The 19933-nt window shown below is 37.7% G+C and overlaps 1 protein-coding gene across 4 annotated transcripts in view; it reads right to left on the bottom strand.

Moving 5' to 3' along the window:
- Positions 1–521: 521 nt before the first annotated feature.
- Positions 522–19933, bottom strand: part of epha10 (EPH receptor A10) — a 109742-nt gene continuing 90330 nt past the window's right edge. The window contains exons 7-16 of one of the 4 annotated variants that reach the window (XM_016509914.1): positions 17836–17946; positions 13957–14012; positions 8746–8871; positions 7793–7978; positions 4969–5030; positions 4108–4311; positions 3137–3289; positions 1835–2086; positions 1614–1718; positions 522–1532 (exon numbers count right to left, since the gene is read on the bottom strand). In XM_016509914.1, coding sequence (XP_016365400.1) covers positions 1173–1532; positions 1614–1718; positions 1835–2086; positions 3137–3289; positions 4108–4311; positions 4969–5030; positions 7793–7978; positions 8746–8871; positions 13957–14012; positions 17836–17946 — 1615 coding nt within the window. In that variant the 3' untranslated portion in view covers positions 522–1172. Of the gene's footprint in view, positions 1533–1613; positions 1779–1834; positions 2087–3136; positions 3290–4107; positions 4312–4968; positions 5031–7792; positions 7979–8745; positions 8872–13956; positions 14013–17835; positions 17947–19933 lie in introns of all 4 variants that reach the window. The other 3 variants (XM_016509916.1, XM_016509915.1, XM_016509917.1) reach the window with 3 other exon arrangements.

The following is a 19933-nucleotide window of genomic DNA, read 5'->3' as shown; positions in this document are numbered from 1 at the left end:
ATTCCAAAAAGCTTTAATTGTTTATATCCTAAAACTCAATAGCAACCTAATATGAGGAAAAAAAAATCTATACATTTGTTTTGTACTAAATGTATTTGTGGCAAAATCCAGATCCAAACTGTTTGTTACAGCCTTTGTTAATGAGATTTGCACCAACCTGTTTCTATGATCAAACTGTAAATTAAGATTTTACTCAATACTGCTTAAACACATCCAAGTCCAACCAAGTCTTGTTCACACGCTCACATCACACCACACAGTAGTCTAAATTCAATAACACTAGAACATTCAGAACATTCTCGTTTAAGAACAACCACTTCCGTTGTACGAAACGCCAACATCAAGTACTAAACATGTCCGAGAGTATCAGACACCTGCTGTTGTGGAGTGTAATGAAATCTGTAAGTGTGTGAATGTATATGCGTGTATACATCCCTGTCACATCCATTCACTCACTCACTCACTTTCAAAGTGCAGGAAAAAATGAAATTACACAAACAAAACCGAAGAGCATTTTGATGAAATGACAGCTGAACGTCCAGATTCAGTGCTATGTTTTCCATTTTCAAGCAATATTTCTGCATTCAAACTCCAGTAAGCATCTGTAAATGGATAAATAAATCATCTAATAAATATGGTACAAGTTTCTGTAAGTCATGGACGCTGCAGTGCAAGCATTGTCCCTATAGTAGACAGAACAAGAAAAACATTACGAGTACAGATGTCCGACAATACTAATTTAAACTCGGAAATTCAGAAATGAGTTTAAAGTGTGGAGGAAAGAAAGCAAAAAGAAAAAAGTAGACAGTAACCAAACACACAGAGAAAGGGATTTACATATTATTTAAGATTCCTTACATCAGTACTCAACTTATGTGCTGAAGATACGGCGAGATGCTCTCCTAGTCTGAGGAGCAAATGGATGACATGCTCTCGGTTTAGTCCACTTTATAGGAGGATCAGTGGCTACAAAGCATGAGTTCTTTTGCTTGGAAAAAGAAAATACATGTCGCCCTTTTGATTGCTCTGAGATCGGTCAGAGTCAAACTGCCCTTCTCCGGGGACAGTGACGGAGGGCATCGACCACCTTAAAGTCCTACTAAAAGGGACAGAGCTCATGTCATTGATGAACAGCGGAAGAAAAGCAGGTCAAACTCAGCACGCAGGTTATTCTAGAGGAATCCTCTTGCTTGTGATATTGTCCCCCTCAGAAAACAAGAACTTGTTTGTGGAAGAAAAGAACGAGTGTTCACCCAAAGAGAAGATAAAGGAATGAAAAAGGGAAGATTAGGAAGAAAACCGCCATTTGCAGTGTCTTGGTTATCACCTCCTGACCGTTGAATGACCTGCTGGGTAATTATGAGAGCAGACATCCATATGTCTTTCCTCGGTAAGCCAGCGCACTGCTGTGGGTCTGTCAGACTTGCACTCCGCGGCCGTGCATCTGGATAACCTGCGCTCTGAGAGTCTGGATGGCGGACAGGATCTGTTTCTGGTGCTCCAGAGAGGTGATGCCGAGACTCAGCACATCCCTGCAAAAACAACTGAGCAAGTTACACACAAACTGAATAAGAGAAAAGCGTTATTTAGGACTTCAATTCAATGTCACTCACTGAACGGTCATGCGAGCCACTGACTCCAGGTAACAGTATCCAGCAGCAGTGAAGTTGTCTTTGTAGCGGCCCATGTCTACAGCTTCTAACCACTCTCCAACTGAACTAAATGAAGGGAAGGAGGGAAGCGTTCGTTCTGCTAGTGATACAGATGACCCCAGGGTCCTGGACAAACACAGAAAGAGATTTCCGTCTTCAGAGTGAAAAACATAAACACTTACTGGGAAAGTGGAAACGGGATGATTTGCAAGGAGATGGGAACCATGAGAAGCTTTCAAGTACCTGCGTCCCAGGGTGGAGGACCCGATGTTGTCCGGGCTCCTCATGGTCTTGCTGAGAGCGCTGTGGATCAGGGTGAAGGTGGGTCTCTCTGTCCTCTCCTTCTGCCAGCAATCCAGCATGAGCTGGTGCAGAGACGGCGGGCAGTTCACGGGAGCAGGTAACCGGAACCCATCCTCTATAGCTTTTATTACCTGTAATAACACAAAAACATAATTATTGAATATTGACTATTTGGAGTAATGGAATATATTGATTACTGACCCATAAATAATGCAGAATCTTACATTGTAACATTTATTTATTTCAAAATTCTGTTTATTTCCAGTTTGTGAACTCAGGCTTTTAGACCCCATTGTATACAGATCTCACTGATGCATTTTTAATGAATTTTTCCAGGAAGCGTTCTGTGTGATCTCAAAGCAATCAACACTAATAATGAAATTTCGGAGACAAATTAGCAAATTAAATTATTTCATTTCAGTAGGCATTTCAAAATGTGTCCTTGACTAGCATTCCTCTATGATCTCCTCTTTTTATTAGATAGTCCTAAATACCATTTAATTTAATAAAAGTACTACTTAAAAGTCACTTATGACAACACAAACAATATTTAAACCAAATAAATAACATGAAAGATGCATTAATGCCGTTCCCCAGCAATCATTAATTTAGCCATAAACATGGAAATGTTTAGCATTTCACTATCTAGACTACATTACTACTGGGGTCCACTATCTAGACTACATTACTACTGGGGTCCAAAAAGTGTGATGTCCTTCAGCCGGAGTTTATTTCAGATCTTTGCTGCAGGCGTGAAAAGGAGGCCACACGCCGCGTGACTTCTGAGTCTGATTGGTCACGGAGCTGAAGTGGACTTGGAAGTCAAAGTGCACACACACATATACACACACACACTTTATCTGGGGTCTTTAAAGGCCCCTCGCTTTAGCTACTTTAAAATTTTTATACAAATGCATAACTCCTCACTTCACACAGGAAAATCCCATCCTACCAACAGAGAGAGGCAGGAAAGAGAGAGGGAGGGAGAAAAATAATTTAAAATCACAAACAAACGTAAAAGGATTTTTAGGGAGATCTAAAGGAGGAGGAAAAGCAGCCGCCCAAAAGAGAGAGCAAGAGATACAGAGAGGAAAGGTCTGAGAAAGAAACACCAGAAGAAAAGCGATGCAGAACTGCACAGGTGGTGATACATTAGAAGAAATATAAAGGGACAGACGTACGTCTTGGTTGCCCATGTCCCAATACGGTCTCTCCCCGAAAGACATGACTTCCCACATGACGATACCGAAGCTCCACACATCAGAAGCTGAGCTGTAACGATGGTACTGAATGGCTTCTGGGGCCGTCCACAACACCAAACTCTTCCCTCCATGCTGAAAGAAAGACAGACCCTGTTATGTCTAACAAATTGACACAGTTGTGCTCAGTCTTTACGGTTACTACTACTAATTAGTAAGTGGTCATTGAGAAGCAGGTTTTATCTGATTTACAGCACACTAATTACAGAGACAATCTCCACTGAAGCAACCTGAGGTTAAGTGACTTGCTCAAGGCTTCATGAATTGCTCTTTGCAGAGTTTGAACCTACAACCTTTCAATTACCAGCCCAGAGAAACGAGCTACAACAGTGACTGTGATTTTGCTAATAGGACTTGTTCCTTTTTGTTGAAACAAACATACTAAAGGCGCAGAAATGGCACAAATCAGTTTGACAGATTTCTAGCGCAACAATGTAAAAATAAAGAAAAGGAAAAGAAAGGAAAATTGTAAAGGAAAGGACATTGCATAGGAAAGGACATAAGAGAGGAAAACAAAAAAAGGAAAAGGACAGGAAAGGAAAGAAAAAAATGTTGATTAAATGTTGATTCAGGAACACACCCTCAGCAAACACAAAAAAGTGGTATCACGGTGTGAGTGTATTGTGTTGGTGAAAGACAGGCGTATTGTGCCGTACTGTATCCTGACTTCCGTGTTCATCTTATCATAACAGAAGCATGAAGTACTGAGGCGTTCTTAAAATACGCCGCACATTCAGCTGAGTACTTGCAAGAAAAAAAAAATTGCATGAAAGTTTGATAAACTAGATAAGAGCTGTGCTTTGACTTTTAGAGAAATGCTGACAACCATTGGCTCTTCGAACTCATTCAGAAGTGTTTGAGAGTGCTGTGTTGCATTATGGTAAAATACTCACTAGTGTGCTGTAGACCGCCTCTATCTTGTCGTCTTGAAGAGGTCTGAAGCCTGACACTTTGCAGACCAGGCTGCTGTTCACCAGGACTTTATGAGCGGCCAGTCGGCGATGGATAAAACCCATCTCTGTCAGATACTTCATCCCAGACGCCACTCCGCTCAGCAAATCCACCAGCTGAAGAACAGTCAACTGACCTTCGTGTTTCTGTGCAGAAAAAAGAGGGAGAAAAAGAGAGAACGAAAGGAAGGAATGGCAAAAAGGTGGACAAGAGGAAAAGAAAGGACATTGAAGTAGACAGAAAGGGAAAAAGGGAAAGAAAAAGGCATTGCAGAGGAAAAGAAAAGGAAAGGAACATACAATGGAGAGGGGGAAAAGGAAAATTGAAAAAGAAAAAAAATGTAATAGAAAAATAAAGAAGGAAAAAGGAAAGAAAAATGGAAAATGTAAAGTAAGGAAAGTAACATAATGGAGAAGGAAGAAAAAAAAATTGAAAAAAGGAAAAGATGAGGAACAAGGAAAAGAAGGTAGGGGTAAGGAAAGAAAAAAGGTAAAGGGAATTGGAAATGGAAAGGAAAAAGGGAGGAAAACAACAGTTTAAAATATAAACACTAAAATACTTATAAAAACTTGGAACAAATCATACCACTTCCTTTCAAGAATTTTACTTCATCTGACTCTGAGACAAGATAAAATGCCTCACTTGGCTTTTTCCTCTCATTTTCTCTTTTTATCAACAAATCACATCTGCAGGTTTTGTAATGCAACTTAAATATTTCATATATACCATTTACTGCACTATCTCAGCATTTTGCATCTGATGATTCAGCAGAACAAACAGACACAAAAAATACATTCTCTTACCCGCAGGAAAGAGTCCAGGGCTCCGTTGGCCATGCTCTCCACCACGATCATCATAGTGTTGCCTGCAGCAAAAAACAAACAAAAAAACACACATGAAGAAAAAATTGGATCATGTGTTTGTTTAATGCTTCAGCAGGGAAAGAAGACATGGTGGGGTTGTCCAAGGGGCACAAACAACACGTTTTCATAAAAGTGTGAGTGTTATGTAAGAGATTACATGCTGTCAGCAAGTCACTGTAGATAGATAGAACAGTGGAATGAGAGAAAATATGATAGATAGTTTTAGATAAGAAACTGCAACAGACCAATCAGAATAAAGTATTCAACAGCACTGTGTAATAATATCTGTCGTGTCTGTATTTCCAGTGAGCATTAGACAGTGAGTGATAGAATGCGGCCCAAAGAAAGACGAGGGAAGTACGCTCCATTAGGGAGGTGGGTAGTGGTAAATCCCCAGGTGTTAGAGCAATAGAGAGAGCAAGGAAGAGAGGTGGGAAGTGAGAGAGACAGATCCCTCAATCATGTACACCGACACCAACAATCTGCAGAATTCAATGACCAGCCCAATGAACAGGAGGCTGCGCTATCAGTCTGGTCAATCTACCGTCCCCAGCTCCATCACACCTCCTGTGGGGAGGAGCAGACATGCCTGACCAACCCCAATCAGAAGACCTCCTACTGGGCTCTCAGCTCTGGGTCCTTCCCACCTGAGGTGTGGAGGTCTGACAGGTGGGTGAAGAGGAGGGTGTGTAGCTTTCAGGAGGAAAACGGAGATTTGCAGGTGGAGGAGGAGAAGTCAGGGAGAAAGATTAGAGTCATTAAGGGGGCTTGCTGTGATTTGGCCACCAATTATTCCAACGTGAACATCTGCTGTTAAGCTCACTGCACACACACACTTAGGCTAATTCAATCCCAAAATCCCAATTCATTCTTCTCCCCAAAATACCACCGAATAAATGGTCTCTTACTCTTCATTCAAAACAATTAAAACAAGAACCAATTATGCTCTGTTAACGAATCACAATATAAATTTAAATAGCCGAACATTTAAATGGAGATTTTCTCTTACTTTATTCAAATAAGAGTTTTATGTACTATATAGACATACACTACCTTTCATAATTCAAAGCACACCAGACCACCCAGAGTCAGTTCATTTATGAACACCTAAGTGGCAAAAATGGGTGAATTACTACGCAGTACACTACCGTTCAAAAGTTTGGGGGCAAAAAGTAACAGTAAACACATTTATAATGTTACAAAAGATTTACATTTCAAATAAAGGCTGTTCTTTTAAAATTTCTATTCATCAAAGAATCGCAAATCAGCATATTAGAATGATTCCTAAAGGTTCATGTGACACTGGAGACTGGAGTAATGGCTGCTAAAAATTCAGATTTGCCACCACAGCAATGAATTACATTTTAAAATATATTCAAATAAAAAGCAGTTATTTTAAGTTGTAATAATATTTCACAATATTATTGTTATCCAGTATTTTTGAACAAAAAATGCAGCCTTGGTGAGCAAAAATCTTACTGACCCCAAACCTTTGAACAGCAGTGTAGTTGTAAAGGTACAGTATCAAAAACGCACGTAAAATTTTTTGGGTCAGATAAAAAGAGGAAAGTTGTCACTGAAAACTAAATTTCCACTTTAGTTTGGACTTTAGAAGTAGACTTAAGAGTTGCGAAATTACAGAATGTTGCAAAAGTGAATAATGCATTTATTTTATTTTTTTAGAAAATGCAATGATATTGATGACAAAAGAATGAAGAATAACAGTAATGGATGATTTGTTATTATGCACTGTAACAAAGACTGAGATTCACACTTCTGCTGTTGTTTTTACAGTTATTTAGTTCATGATAATACATTTCTATATTTGAATTTAAAACCTCTTTTTTTTTTTTTGCAACTATTTGGTACTGTATTGTGTTGGCACTTGAAATTCTGGGTCCTGAAGCAAAACTAGTTGAGGACCACTTCTCTAACATACACAATATCCAGCACACTTAATGCGTCTCTTCATGCATGCATTTCTATCATTCTCTACATGTAGAATCAATGTTAATAATTCCTTCAGCGCTAATACACAAAGTCCCAGACTAATATCACCACTGCTAGTTCTTTAATTCAGCAAATCTAGCTTCCCCTCTGGTCTTCCCTGTCTCCAAAACACCTTCATCATCCCTCATCCCTTTCGGCAAGAACACGCTAGGCAAATCCATCTAGCTGTTTTATCTCCAGGAACATCACATCGATCAATCTAAAGATGGATCTGTTCTTCTCTCTCCGTACATCTCCACCCCGAGCCAAGTTTCCTTCCATCACGCTTGTTGACTGAGAGTTACCAGTTTCATTTAAGCTGGATTCTCCTCGTTCTGTCCTTCCTGGAGGTGATAACATCTACAGCTCCTCATTGTCTTTGATCTTTTACCTCTGATGATCATCCATCCTGCAAGTATCGACCTTTGCCTCCCTTTCAGTTCTTGCGCTTTTGAGGACCAGCCCATTTATTCAGGGGTCCACTTCCCAATAAAGCATCCAATCAATGGCTTATTCTCTTTTCCATTACTGCAGTGGGACAGCTGGCTAATCCCTCCTTCTTTCTTTTTCAATGGAGGGACATACCATCTATTCTGCCTCCTGAATCTCTTTCAGGTGAGGGCCATCAAATCCCTAATTCCTCTCGTTCTTTGTCTTTCCCTATCCTGTGAGGAATCGTCCCAATCGCCCTACAGCTTTCATTTTCTACAGAGGGACGTCCCATGCATCTCTCTTTTCTTCCTTGCCATCCATTCATCTCTTTGTCTGTACTGACCTCTGGTGATGACTCCCTCCAGACGCACAATGTTGGCATGATCGAACTGTCCCAGAATTCCCGCCTCGCTGAGGAATGAGCGTCTCTGTTTTTCCGAGCAGCCCGCACGAAGGGTCTTTATGGCCACAGGCAACTCGCGTTTACTGGGAAGCTTCAGGCAACCTCGACACACTTCCCCAAAGTCTCCTATAGAAGGAAAGTGTTCACTTGATGTTGATTGTGTTTCATAATATAACATAAATGAGAACATTACTCATCATTTAAAGGAACAGCTACCCAAAATGAAAAATCTGACACCATTTACTCGCCCTCATGCCATGAATAACAGCTTAAATGACACATGAACCACCTTTACGATACTTGTATGGTGCTTACGCTTCCTGTTTTGAAGCTTGAAAGCTCCTGTCCTCATTCATTGCAATTTTATGGACAGTAATTAACATTAGCTGTAGTTTTTTCCAAAGAAGAGAAATATGAGTCAAATGGGTTTGGATACAACAGGAGAGTCAGTAAATGATGACAGAACCTTTATTTCTGAGATGAACATAATGCCTAGTTTACATAGATCTTGACACAGCAAAAAAAAAAAAAAAAAATTCTACTCAACCTGATGTTGTAAATATCGACTTAAATGACATATGGACCACATTTATGATACTCCTATTGTGCTTTTGCTTCTTTTTGAATCTTGAAAGCTCCTGTCCTCATTCTTTGGAATTTTATGGAAAAAATTAGCAGTAAACGTTGTCTTCCAAAGAAGACAATAAAGTCATGTGTGTTTGAACACAACATGAAAGTCAGTAAATGACAATAAAGCCTTTATTTCTGATGTGAGCTAATGACTAGTTTTCATAGATCTTAACACACAGCATTGAAAAACTATAAAACTGTCACAAAAATGAAATGAATTTGCAGGATAGTGGGAAAAGTAAGGAGGTTTTGATGTCTGGTACCTGTATGGACTATCCTCTCGATCTTGATGCTAGAGATGTCCAGCTCTTTGGCAAAGGCATGAACAGCCTGGAGCAAATCTTCACAGGTTTCTGGGTCAATGTAGGTCCTTCTGGTTGGGATTTTAACTGAAAAAATGAAAGAAAAAAAAAATTCACACATATATAATTAGTGGTGCTACACTTACTATTACCACTGATTGATTCACTATTGTTATTGATGAAATGGGCAAAAAAACTCCAAAAAGCCATCTTTAGGTATCAGAATATCATATGCTTTGTTCATACATTTTGGTTTTCAAATCTTGACCATCTACACTGTTATTTTGCAAGTGATCTGACTTTCTTAATAGAGTAACTGTCAGTGTGGAAAGAGAGGATGGAAAGCTGGAAATTTCGCCTCTGCTCATGTCCATCACAACATCTCAAAACATGCATGAGAGAACATAAACGACAAGAGGCATTTAAAGCATTCATGCATATACTGTGTCTAAATGCGCTGGTGCATTAACTCTTCACTATTCACTACATGGTGAATGTCACGTAGTTTGCTGTTTTAAGAAATGTGCTATTTTAAGAAGTGAAAATTATAATTTTTATAAATATATGATGCTAATGAAGATTTATTAAAACAAAACTAATTTATTTAAAAAGAAAATTTACAAAAAGATGACCTTTATTATTTTTCTGCTGTATTCTTTTACTAGATCCTTGCATTATGTCATGCTTCATCTACTCAAAGGCAGTGTGGCAGTCTGAATCTGAAATGTGCTTACAAGTCAACATCGACCCGAAGCAGACCAGGGTCTCAACTTCACATTCTCATAACAGCTTATTGATCTGAAGCTCACATACATACACACATACTTAGGAATACAATTACAAAGCAAATTAATGGTGCTCCATTCCATCATGAGAGTGGATCGAAAGCCTCTTCAACAGGAATGAGGTTTTTCTAGCACATGCCGTATTCACATGCGAGGCTGCTATTACAGTGATTTAGAGGTCCACTTCAGTTCACTTCCTATTAGTTTCTGTTTGGGTTTGTTTTTATCAAACTAACTGATTCAGCCACAGAAGCTTTCATACATACACACCAAGGTTATAGTTACATGATATGCTCACTAAAACTAAAAGTTTGCAAATGAATTAAAGTTAAAAGGAAACTGAAAATATGCACGAAAATATTAACAAAAGCTACAAAGACCGTAACTTTTGACTCTGTATTCTGCCACTTAAATCTGAAACTGATGACACTAGCACAGTAACAACAAAATACTGTGCAAAGTGGTTACATCACAGAATGCTTCTGCGTTCCTAGTGAAATGTTGTGAAAAGCAATGTGAGAGTTGATCCAAAAGGTCTCAAAAACTCATGAATATATTTCAAAGATTCTGTGTCAAGAACTTTGCAAACGTTGCCAAACTAATTGTTGTACGATAAGTGTCCTCAGAGACACCGAAAGAAGATCTTAGCGAGTCCAGTCCATGCTGCTGAATCAAAAAATGCCCTGAAGACACCAGAGTAGAGGCTATAATAATGTAGAAAAAAATTACACAATTATAATACATCTAATCGTCCACAGGTACTGCAGTATGTTGAGTTGTTGTAAATTAAAAATATGATGCCGTTATTTATGCATGATGCAGTTTTTGAAAAGTACTACTGTATGCATGTCTCATTATAGGAAGATTTGTATTGCTGTTTAAGATATAAAATATATTGAAAGCAAATTTATAATTAAAAATAGTCAGCAAAAAAAAGAAAAATCATACAATTATAGTCATTTAGACTATAATTAAGTTTATAATAATTTGCATAACTGACTGTATATGAACAGACGTTTTTTAACAGAAATTCCCAGGCACACGAACAACTCTCCTAGTTATCTAAATGTGAAAAATAAAAAAACATAATATGAACAAAATCAAAGAAACACTATACAGGGAAAAAATTAAACAGAAGTATGTATACGCATACATTTATACACTTAAATGATCCTTTGTACCTTTGCAGACATTCCCCAAAGGAATGCCTTATCAGATTTAGTTCTGCGGACAATTGTGTCCCAAACGTATATAGTAGCTATGTAAATCCCCATACACTGACAACCACAAACCATTTATATGCATATAAGTTTGCATATCTAAAGCATTAAATCCACAGTCGCCGGTTCTACATACACACAAACAAAGTAGGTCTCAGTGATTTCATAATGACAGCTAAAGCACTGATCCCTACCATTGTTTCTAGGTCATCCAAAAATATGCATATAAAACAAAGAGAACACGCATGCAGGGCGAAAAGAGGGTGCGCTTATAGGGCTAGTTGTATAACAGATGGAAGAACAAATCTGTAAAACAAATGACGGTGGGAGACACAGAGATCACGCACGACGGGTCACCAGAACTGAGCCCGGGGCGAAACGAGAACGAGAGAATATCTGTGATGATGCTGATGGGATTTAATTTTGTGAAATGTGAGAGAAATTATTCTTTATGAGACTGTGTGACAGAGCATTGCGCTCATGGTATTATTAAGGAGTTTTCCAGTGGGGAAAAAAACGGAATTTATACTCTTTTTTTGTACTATTTGTACTCTTCTTGTTTTCCATGAATGGTTCTTGTTGGAAATTTCATTCTGTTGCTGGAACGTAAGGGATTTGAGGCATTCCCTAAATTCTTCCTTGAACAGGGAACATCTGGCCTGGTTTCCAGAAAGCACAAGATTGTGTTATATAACACAATATAAACATCTTTTTGTGTGTTTTCATTCATTTACACGTTACATTTTCTAAAATTATTATTGTTTTTTTTCTAATTCTTGTATTACATATAGACTTGTGCCGGTATTCGGTAATGCGATATATCACGGTAATGAATATGCACGATATTGTTATCGTGGGCACTTCTAAATACCGTGAATAATTATATATTACAAATTATTCCGAATTTTGAATGCATTTTAAGAATACTTTTCCCATCAACTGGTCAAAATGCGCAACACGCTGTATGCTGCGTGAAAGACGCGTGCACACTCTGATGTAAACAAGCTCGGACGTGAAGCACATGGCGGAACATGTGAGAGACGCTCTGGATGAAAGCGCACTTTCACACTCTGACAGCAGATGGCGCTAAACTGCAGAAATGATAATAATAATAATATAATAATTCATTTAAATGCAGCCTTTACCCCGGAAACCCTGTAAACAAAGCAGCTGCACTACTTCCTGTTTCTGAATCATGTTTAAATTATGTAAATAGCCATTCAGATTTGTGTATTTGCTATGATGTTCATCACAGCGCCAAATACTTAAATATTTAGACTTAATAGGCTATTTATTTTCAAACTTTTTTTACATTTTAATCTGGACTACAACATGCCCTAGATATTGTTTGAAAGTGTTTTGATTCTTTATTGTTCGGTCACACTTTACATTAGGGCTTCATTAGTTAACATTAGTTAACATAAACTGCCAATGAAAAATTCTTCTGAACATTCATTAATCTTAGGTATTCCAATATTTAATAACAGGTTAAAATCGAGAGTTGCAGCTGTGTTATTTAATGAGCTAACATGAACTAAGAAACTTATTTTTTAAACAAAGATTAATAACTTCTGTAGCAAATGTAGCTACAGAATGTTAATGCATTAACTAAGGTTAACGAATGGTTACTTATTGTAAAGTGATACCTATTGGTCTTTATAGTTCTTTTGCACTTTAATCTGTGTAAAACTTTTAACTTTATACATTTTTCTGTATTGCTTTATTGCATTTAAATGTTCAGTTATTTTTGTTATAAGAAAAAAGTTATTAAACCTGTTATACTGTATTATGACAGCACTTTTTTTAAAAACTAAATTTCAACACCGTGATAATACCGCATACCGTGATAAAAGCATTAGCAATTAATCGCAACATGAAAATTTGATACCGGCATATCCCTAATTACATACCAGTTTCATTTCATTTTTTTTATGCTGCTCTTTTAAGAAATCTATGGAGCCAAAACCAGCAATAAATGCTGATCAACTTCAAACATACCTGTCCTTAGAGGAGCAGCACATACATTTATTACATAAAAACTAGGGCTGTCAACGTGCATGCGATTAATTTTACAATCCTTAACGTGTTAAAATAATTTAACGCAAAATTACTTATCCTTATGGCAATCTTCCTCCTGCATGTGTGTCCATCCTGGCATAATGTGCATATTTGCATGTTAAATACTATAGATCAGGATATAAGAGGTTAATGAAGACATGCAAATATAAGTTTCATATACTGTACAGATATGCTGTAAGACTTGGCACAAACCAGCTCAAAAGTGTATGAAGCTCGCCAGTGTTCATTGTTTCAGCAGATTTAATGCCTCAGCTACACGACTGCTCTGCACAGACGCTCATTACTCACCAAACTACTGCTGCTCTGACATGCTTACACACACATCACATGCATGCACGCACACACATGAATATTAATGTACGTGAAACAGAACGCTAACATCTGGCTAGAGTTTAGAAAGGTTTGAGGGAAAACGGCAGAGAAAGAGATAACTGGGCATCACCAGCACTGTACAGCTGTTTTTTTTTAATGAATTAATTAGATTTTTTGGGCTTTTTGCCACTTTAAAAAATAAAAAATAAAGACAGTGAAGAGGAGACATAAAAGCTCTAATATACATCTGCTTTTCCCCACTTTCAATGTAGAAAAAATGCTCATAATCCATCCATAGAGCTTCCATTCTGGAGATCAGAGATTCTCAGTAAACTGGCAATAATAAAAAGTAATGCAAAAGTAACTTAACATGTTATCCATAAAAAAGTAACGGTGTATGCCTTCCAATGTTCTTCAACACTGGGTGCAGCAGTACTATGGCATCTTTCTTTGTTCAAAGACTGGTAATGCCCTTCCCCCTCTTATCATCACAGAGGGCGTCTGAAACATGCTAATGGACTGGAGCATTAGGCTTGTTGGTGTAAAGGCACGTACATGGACTTAGACGTTAATGCAGTGCCACTTTATATGTCCCTAATCTCTCTTTATCACTGATCACTCTATTTTCCACTCTGTTTTTTTCCCTTTCTCTTCCACCTAAGCTCTCAGTCTCTGACAAGCTATATCCATTACCACCTTCAGAAACAAACCTGACAGTCCAATTGATTTGTGGAATGGATGCACATGTATGCGCGGAAACACAACATGATACTCACACTGGAAGTAGAGTTCATCATCCCCTTCCTGGCTGGCTTTACTGTAGCCACACTGTCTGTGAGGAAAACAAAACAACAAGAAATGACAAGTCATTAAAAACCAAGCATAAAACGACCATAAAACAACTTGCGCTAAAAAAAATAAAACTTCAGCACACAGCCGCTATCGGCTGTAAGGAAATTACAAAACAGCACTTAAAATGACAACTTGTATTATTTACGAACATGTCTGTACTGCCATCGAAACAAAAATGTAACTGAGTGAACTTGCTTAAGACAACAATTTTGTACTTCCCTAGAGATGAAATATTGCTTATTATTTTTCCTCAAAATTGTTTGTTTAAAGAATTAGTTCACCCAATAATAAACAATCTGTCATGATTATATATGACTTTCTTTACAAATGGAGACTTTTTAAGCGCTTTAAAGATAAACTTTAAAGGTTAATTCCATAAAAACACCATAAAAGGGGTCAGTATAATTCATGAACTACATTTTAAGTGTTTTGAAGTGATATAATAGGTTTGTCTGGTGAACAGACCAAACTGAAATCTTGATTTACAAATAACTGTTCCCTCCAGTGAGTTGGTCTTGAGAACCAGATCAATCTGATTCAGAAAAATGAATCATGACAGGTTTTGTCTGATTCATGAGTGAATCATTGCTACTTCTTTTATGAACTCTCATGATTGTGCTAGATTTTCAGTGAATAACAACTTTGATCTGTTTCTTATACAATCATATTGCATCAGAAGATCAAACCATCATCATATGGATCACTTTTATGGTGCTCTTCTGGGTCATTCACATTCATTACACTGAAAAGAAAGGCTGTGATTGTACAAAAGTCATAAAGTGCTAATTTTCATTTTGGGGTGAACTATCCCTTTAAGACTCACTTTTCAGTTCAAATCATTCGTTTAAAAGTATGCTTGACGTTTTATCTCAGGTTTGTAGTTCACGGTGAGTAAATGTAGAGATTTCCTGGTGAACCACTGCTCTGACTATAGTCATAGCGTGAGTGCGAGAAGAATCAGGCCGCCGCAGGATCTGATGGCATTTGGGCGATTTTACGTCGTGGATTAGTGTGACACGGAGACACTGGGGAAAGACATGCACCACGGGAGGGATTAGAGAATAGAGACACACACACACACGCACAGCAGGGGTGGAAAAGCACTCAAAAGGAGACACTGACAAGGTTTTGGAGACTTCATGTTATAGAGCAGGTGCTGTTGTTTGAGTAGAAAGAGGACGCACACCAAACAGACTTTCAACTTTTATGAGTGTGTGCTGGCAGGCATCTGATTAGAGCATTCACAATCTACTCTAAAAAGGTGAGTAAGATGGACAGAGAAAGACACATGCAGGTAGGAGAGACTACAAACAGACTGCTGGGATTTGAGCTCTCCGACCATGTTTACACCTCACATCTTTTGGACAGTGATTAATAAAGGTGTAAACGGGGTCCAAAATGTTTTTGTGATGCTCAAAGCAACGCAAGTTCATAGGTTTGACTCTCAGGAAATGCATGAACTGACGACAAAATATATACATTTAATGTAATGTAAGCTGCTTTGGATAAAAGCATCTGCCAAATGCATAAAAAATAATTATATAATGCATTATTATTATAATAATTATTATTATTATGTTTATATAATGCATTATTATTATTGTTGTTATTACATAATTGTTTATCACCTTTCCTAAGGTTTTTATTTTAAATTAAGTACAAAAATTAGTAAATTAAATAAAATATGTAAACCTTCAATGCAATGCAAGTCACTTTGGATAAAAGCATCTGCCAAATAAATCATTAAGACAGCTTTTGTCAAGCAATTCAATGAAAAGATCTAAATGTCTGATTCATGATCGAATCATTGCTACTTCACTTTAAACATTAATGAATGTGCTAAATTGTCGGTGAATAGCAACTTAAAAGGTTTATCTGTTCCTCATACAATCATATTGCATCAGAAGACCAAACAAGCATCATATGGACCACTTTTATGGCGCTTTTATGTAATTTTCTGAGTTTGACAGTCCTCATTCACATTCATAACACTGAAAAGAATGGCTAGGATTGCACAGAAGTCATAATTAAGTGATAATTTTCATTTTGAGGTGAACTATCCCTTTAAGACTGCTTTGAGGTTAAAAACTACAACACTTTCGGTTAAAATCATTGGTTTAAAAGTATGCATGAGGTTTTATCTCCTGTAGTCCACGGTGTGTAAATGTAGAGATTTCCTGGTGAACCACTGCTCTGACTATAGTCATAGCGTGAGTGCGAGAAGAATCAGGCCGCCGCAGGATCTGATGGCATTTGGGCGATTTTACGTCGTGGATTAGTGTGACACGGAGACACTGGGGAAAGACATGCACCACGGGAGGGATTAGAGAATAGAGACACACACACACGCACAGCAGGGGTGGAAAAGCACTCAAAAGGAGACACTGACAAGGTTTTGGAGACTTCATGTTATAGAGCAGGTGCTGTTGTTTGAGTAGAAAGAGGACGCACACCAAACAGACTTTCAACTTTTATGAGTGTGTGCTGGCAGGCATCTGATTAGAGCATTCACAATCTACTCTAAAAAGGTGAGTAAGATGGACAGAGAAAGACACATGCAGGTAGGAGAGACTACAAACAGACTGCTGGGATTTGAGCTCTCCGACCATGTTTACACCTCACATCTTTTGGACAGTGATTAATAAAGGTGTAAACGGGGTCCAAAATGTTTTTGTGATGCTCAAAGCAACGCAAGTTCATAGGTTTGACTCTCAGGAAATGCATGAACTGACGACAAAATATATACATTTAATGTAATGTAAGCTGCTTTGGATAAAAGCATCTGCCAAATGCATAAAAAATAATTATATAATGCATTATTATAATAATAATTATTATTATGTTTATATAATGCATTATTATTATTGTTGTTATTACATAATTGTTTATCACCTTTCCTAAGGTTTTTATTTTAAATTAAGTACAAAAATTAGTAAATTAAATAAAATATGTAAACCTTCAATGCAATGCAAGTCACTTTGGATAAAAGCATCTGCCATATGCATTTTTATGGTGCTGTTTTTTTCTCTTTTTTTTCTTTTTCTGAGTTTTGGGCAGTTCTCATTCACTTTCATTTAAGTACAAAAATTTGTAAATTAAATAAAATATGTAAACCTTCAATGCAATGCAAGTCACTTTGGATAAAAGCATCTGCCATATGCATTTTTATGGTGCTGTTTTTTTTTTTTTTTTTTTTTTTTCTGAGTTTTGGGCAGTTCTCATTCACTTTCATTACACTGAATTAGCAGAAGTTAATATAGTAATATAAAATAATATAAAACAATACAATAATAATAATATAAAAAAATATTTTTATTAATAAAAATATTATGAATTTAAAAATGATGTTCAATTATATGTCACGTTCCTAAGATCAAGGCTGTAAACAGTAGTCCATCCTGATTTGACAGCAAAGACCATCCACTTAGCTAGCGATCATCCCTTTGTTACAAAAAGAGTTTTGAACTTTGCTCCGAGTGGCTTTAAAAGAAAATATTTGATCGGATTAAATGGAAAACCCCATACAAAGTCCTCAAAACATCTCCGTTATGGCTGACATTAATAGATCATCAATAGTTCATCACACAAAAGTTGCATTTGTTGACTTCCTCCCAAAATAACAAAATGGTCATGCAATCAGTCTCAGCTGACCACCTGTTAAGGATGTTAATAGCAGGTGTAAACACGGCCTCTGTAAGGAAATGGAGTGGCGAGACAGACAGGACAAACGAGAGGAAGGAAGATGAAGAGAAAGGCAGCAGCAAGGGAGGAGGGGTAGTGGAGAAACGCAGGCATGCCTGTACCTGGGAGACAGCTGCGTGGAGGGAGGAAGAGGAGGAGGAGGAAGAGTAGAGAAGGAGGTAGAGAGCAGCACCACACGAGTAGGAGCTACATTGGAGGGTCTGGAGAAGCCACTAAAGGAAGAGAGGGAGGAAGGGCCTGAGAGTAGTCTTCTTACTATTGTCATCATAGGAAGTTACTCACTAAAGTGACGACATCACTTCCTATCACGCCACCTGACTTCTAACCTACTTACAAGGAATTATAGTAACACTTTACTTAAACATTAACATTCTATTATCATTTTTTCACCCTCAGGGCGAGTAAATGATGACAAAATGTCAATTTTATCCTTTTAAGATTATTCTCTGACAGAAATACCAGGACAAATAGCCCTCAAAACCAATGAGGAGTAAAAAACAGCATTTTCCCTTTCTTTTATAACTTTGCATGAGAGCTGTTATGATGGTCTGCATCAAAAGACAAGGAGAGGAGAGGAGGAGTGGTGAAGAGAGGAGTGAAGGTGAGTGGAAAGTGGAAGGAGTGACAGGAAGGAGCGACCGCAGAGAAGAACATGTTAGAGCTTTATATATGTGTGTGTGTGTGTGTGTGTGCGGATGAAAACATTCTGCAGAAGATTCTCTATGTATACAAAAAAAATTATATAAAATCTAATAGATTTAAAACAAATTTAAACGTTAACACTAAATTACTGGAATAGTTGAAACTGATTGGACTGCCAAGACATTTTTACAAAAATTGGATTGAAAATATAACCAATAAATAATGTAATAAATAACCAGTGTAATAATAACGCATTGGCATAGCAACTGTTACTTGTATTGTATTTTACAGCTGGCAGTAACATTCAAGCGGGTTCATTTTGTTGACTGTCGCTATAGAAACGGATAATCCCCAGTCTGAGGAGGTGAACAGCACCAAGTTGAACATCACGTGTTATCATCTCGGAATTACGGTAATTATGGCGTGAACGCAGCATAATTATCTGACTGGTTGAGATTTCTTTGCAGAATCAAGGGTAATGTAGTTTTCACCACGAGTTCTGCTGTAAACCAAACTATTTTAAAAATAAGTTGAAATAATGTGGGCAGATGGCTTCAACAAAAGCATTTACCATCAATCAACAACCTCGTAACTCACAGTAGGTCTGTCTTTAATAGTTTAAATTATTGTTTAAATCAATCCCCCTATAGAGAAAATGAATGGGATTTTTACATCCAGAACCCAGCTGTTCCCAACTTCACATACTATTTTTTTATTTGATTTTATTTATTTTATAAAAACAGTAGGTAGTACGCTAGTCTTTTATTTCAAACACAGTCAGAGACACACAGCCCACTGGCTTCAGACGATGCAAGTATATTAAATGTACATAAAGGGGCAGAAGAAAGGCTGTCCACAAATACCAATAATCCGCTGACCGTGTGTGTACACATGTCAGTAAATGAGTATTATTAATAATAAAAGACGTTATTCCTGAAATAGAATGAGAAAAAACAGGACCCAGGATTCAAGGCTTTTTGGGACAAAATGGATCCACAAAAACAAACCCTGCACACAACAATTTGATTTGACAGAAACAGTGAGTCACAGAACCTGAGAGACCTGAAAGACTGTTTTAATATGCATGGATATTGGTGTGCAAAGATTTAGATGTTCAAAAATGTGTGTAAACTAGGACAGCTAAAATTGTACTTGTAAGGATATGTATACACAGAGGAATGGCTTAACTATTAGTGCAGCAGGGAGACCGTGCCAAATTAGACAACTTCAAGCTGTTGTGGTCGCGCCGCGACAACAGTCGTGTCTGTTGTAGACATTACTATCTGTCACAGTGTTGCCAAGTCCACGTTTTTCCCGTGGAATTGGGCTACTTTAACACTGTTGCCGCGGGTTGAAGCGATACCCAATAACGTGTATTTTAGCCCCCGGAACGCGATTATTTTTTACCGGGGGACCCCTCGAAACGCGGACAGTTTGGGCTAGTTTTGAGTAGCAATTGGGCGGGTTTTGTTGTAAAAACCTGGCAACTCTTTCCGTCAAGCAGGTAACGTTATTATTGCGAACATAGCGGACTCGTCGAAAAATACATTGGCATCA

The sequence above is a fragment of the Sinocyclocheilus rhinocerous genome, unplaced genomic scaffold (assembly GCF_001515625.1).
Source record: "Sinocyclocheilus rhinocerous isolate Xijiao unplaced genomic scaffold, SAMN03320098_v1.1 scaffold53, whole genome shotgun sequence".
Classification (NCBI taxonomy): Eukaryota; Metazoa; Chordata; class Actinopteri; order Cypriniformes; family Cyprinidae; genus Sinocyclocheilus; species Sinocyclocheilus rhinocerous.
Note: the sequence above shows the minus strand (reverse complement) of the source record. Positions and strands in the feature narration are given on the sequence as shown.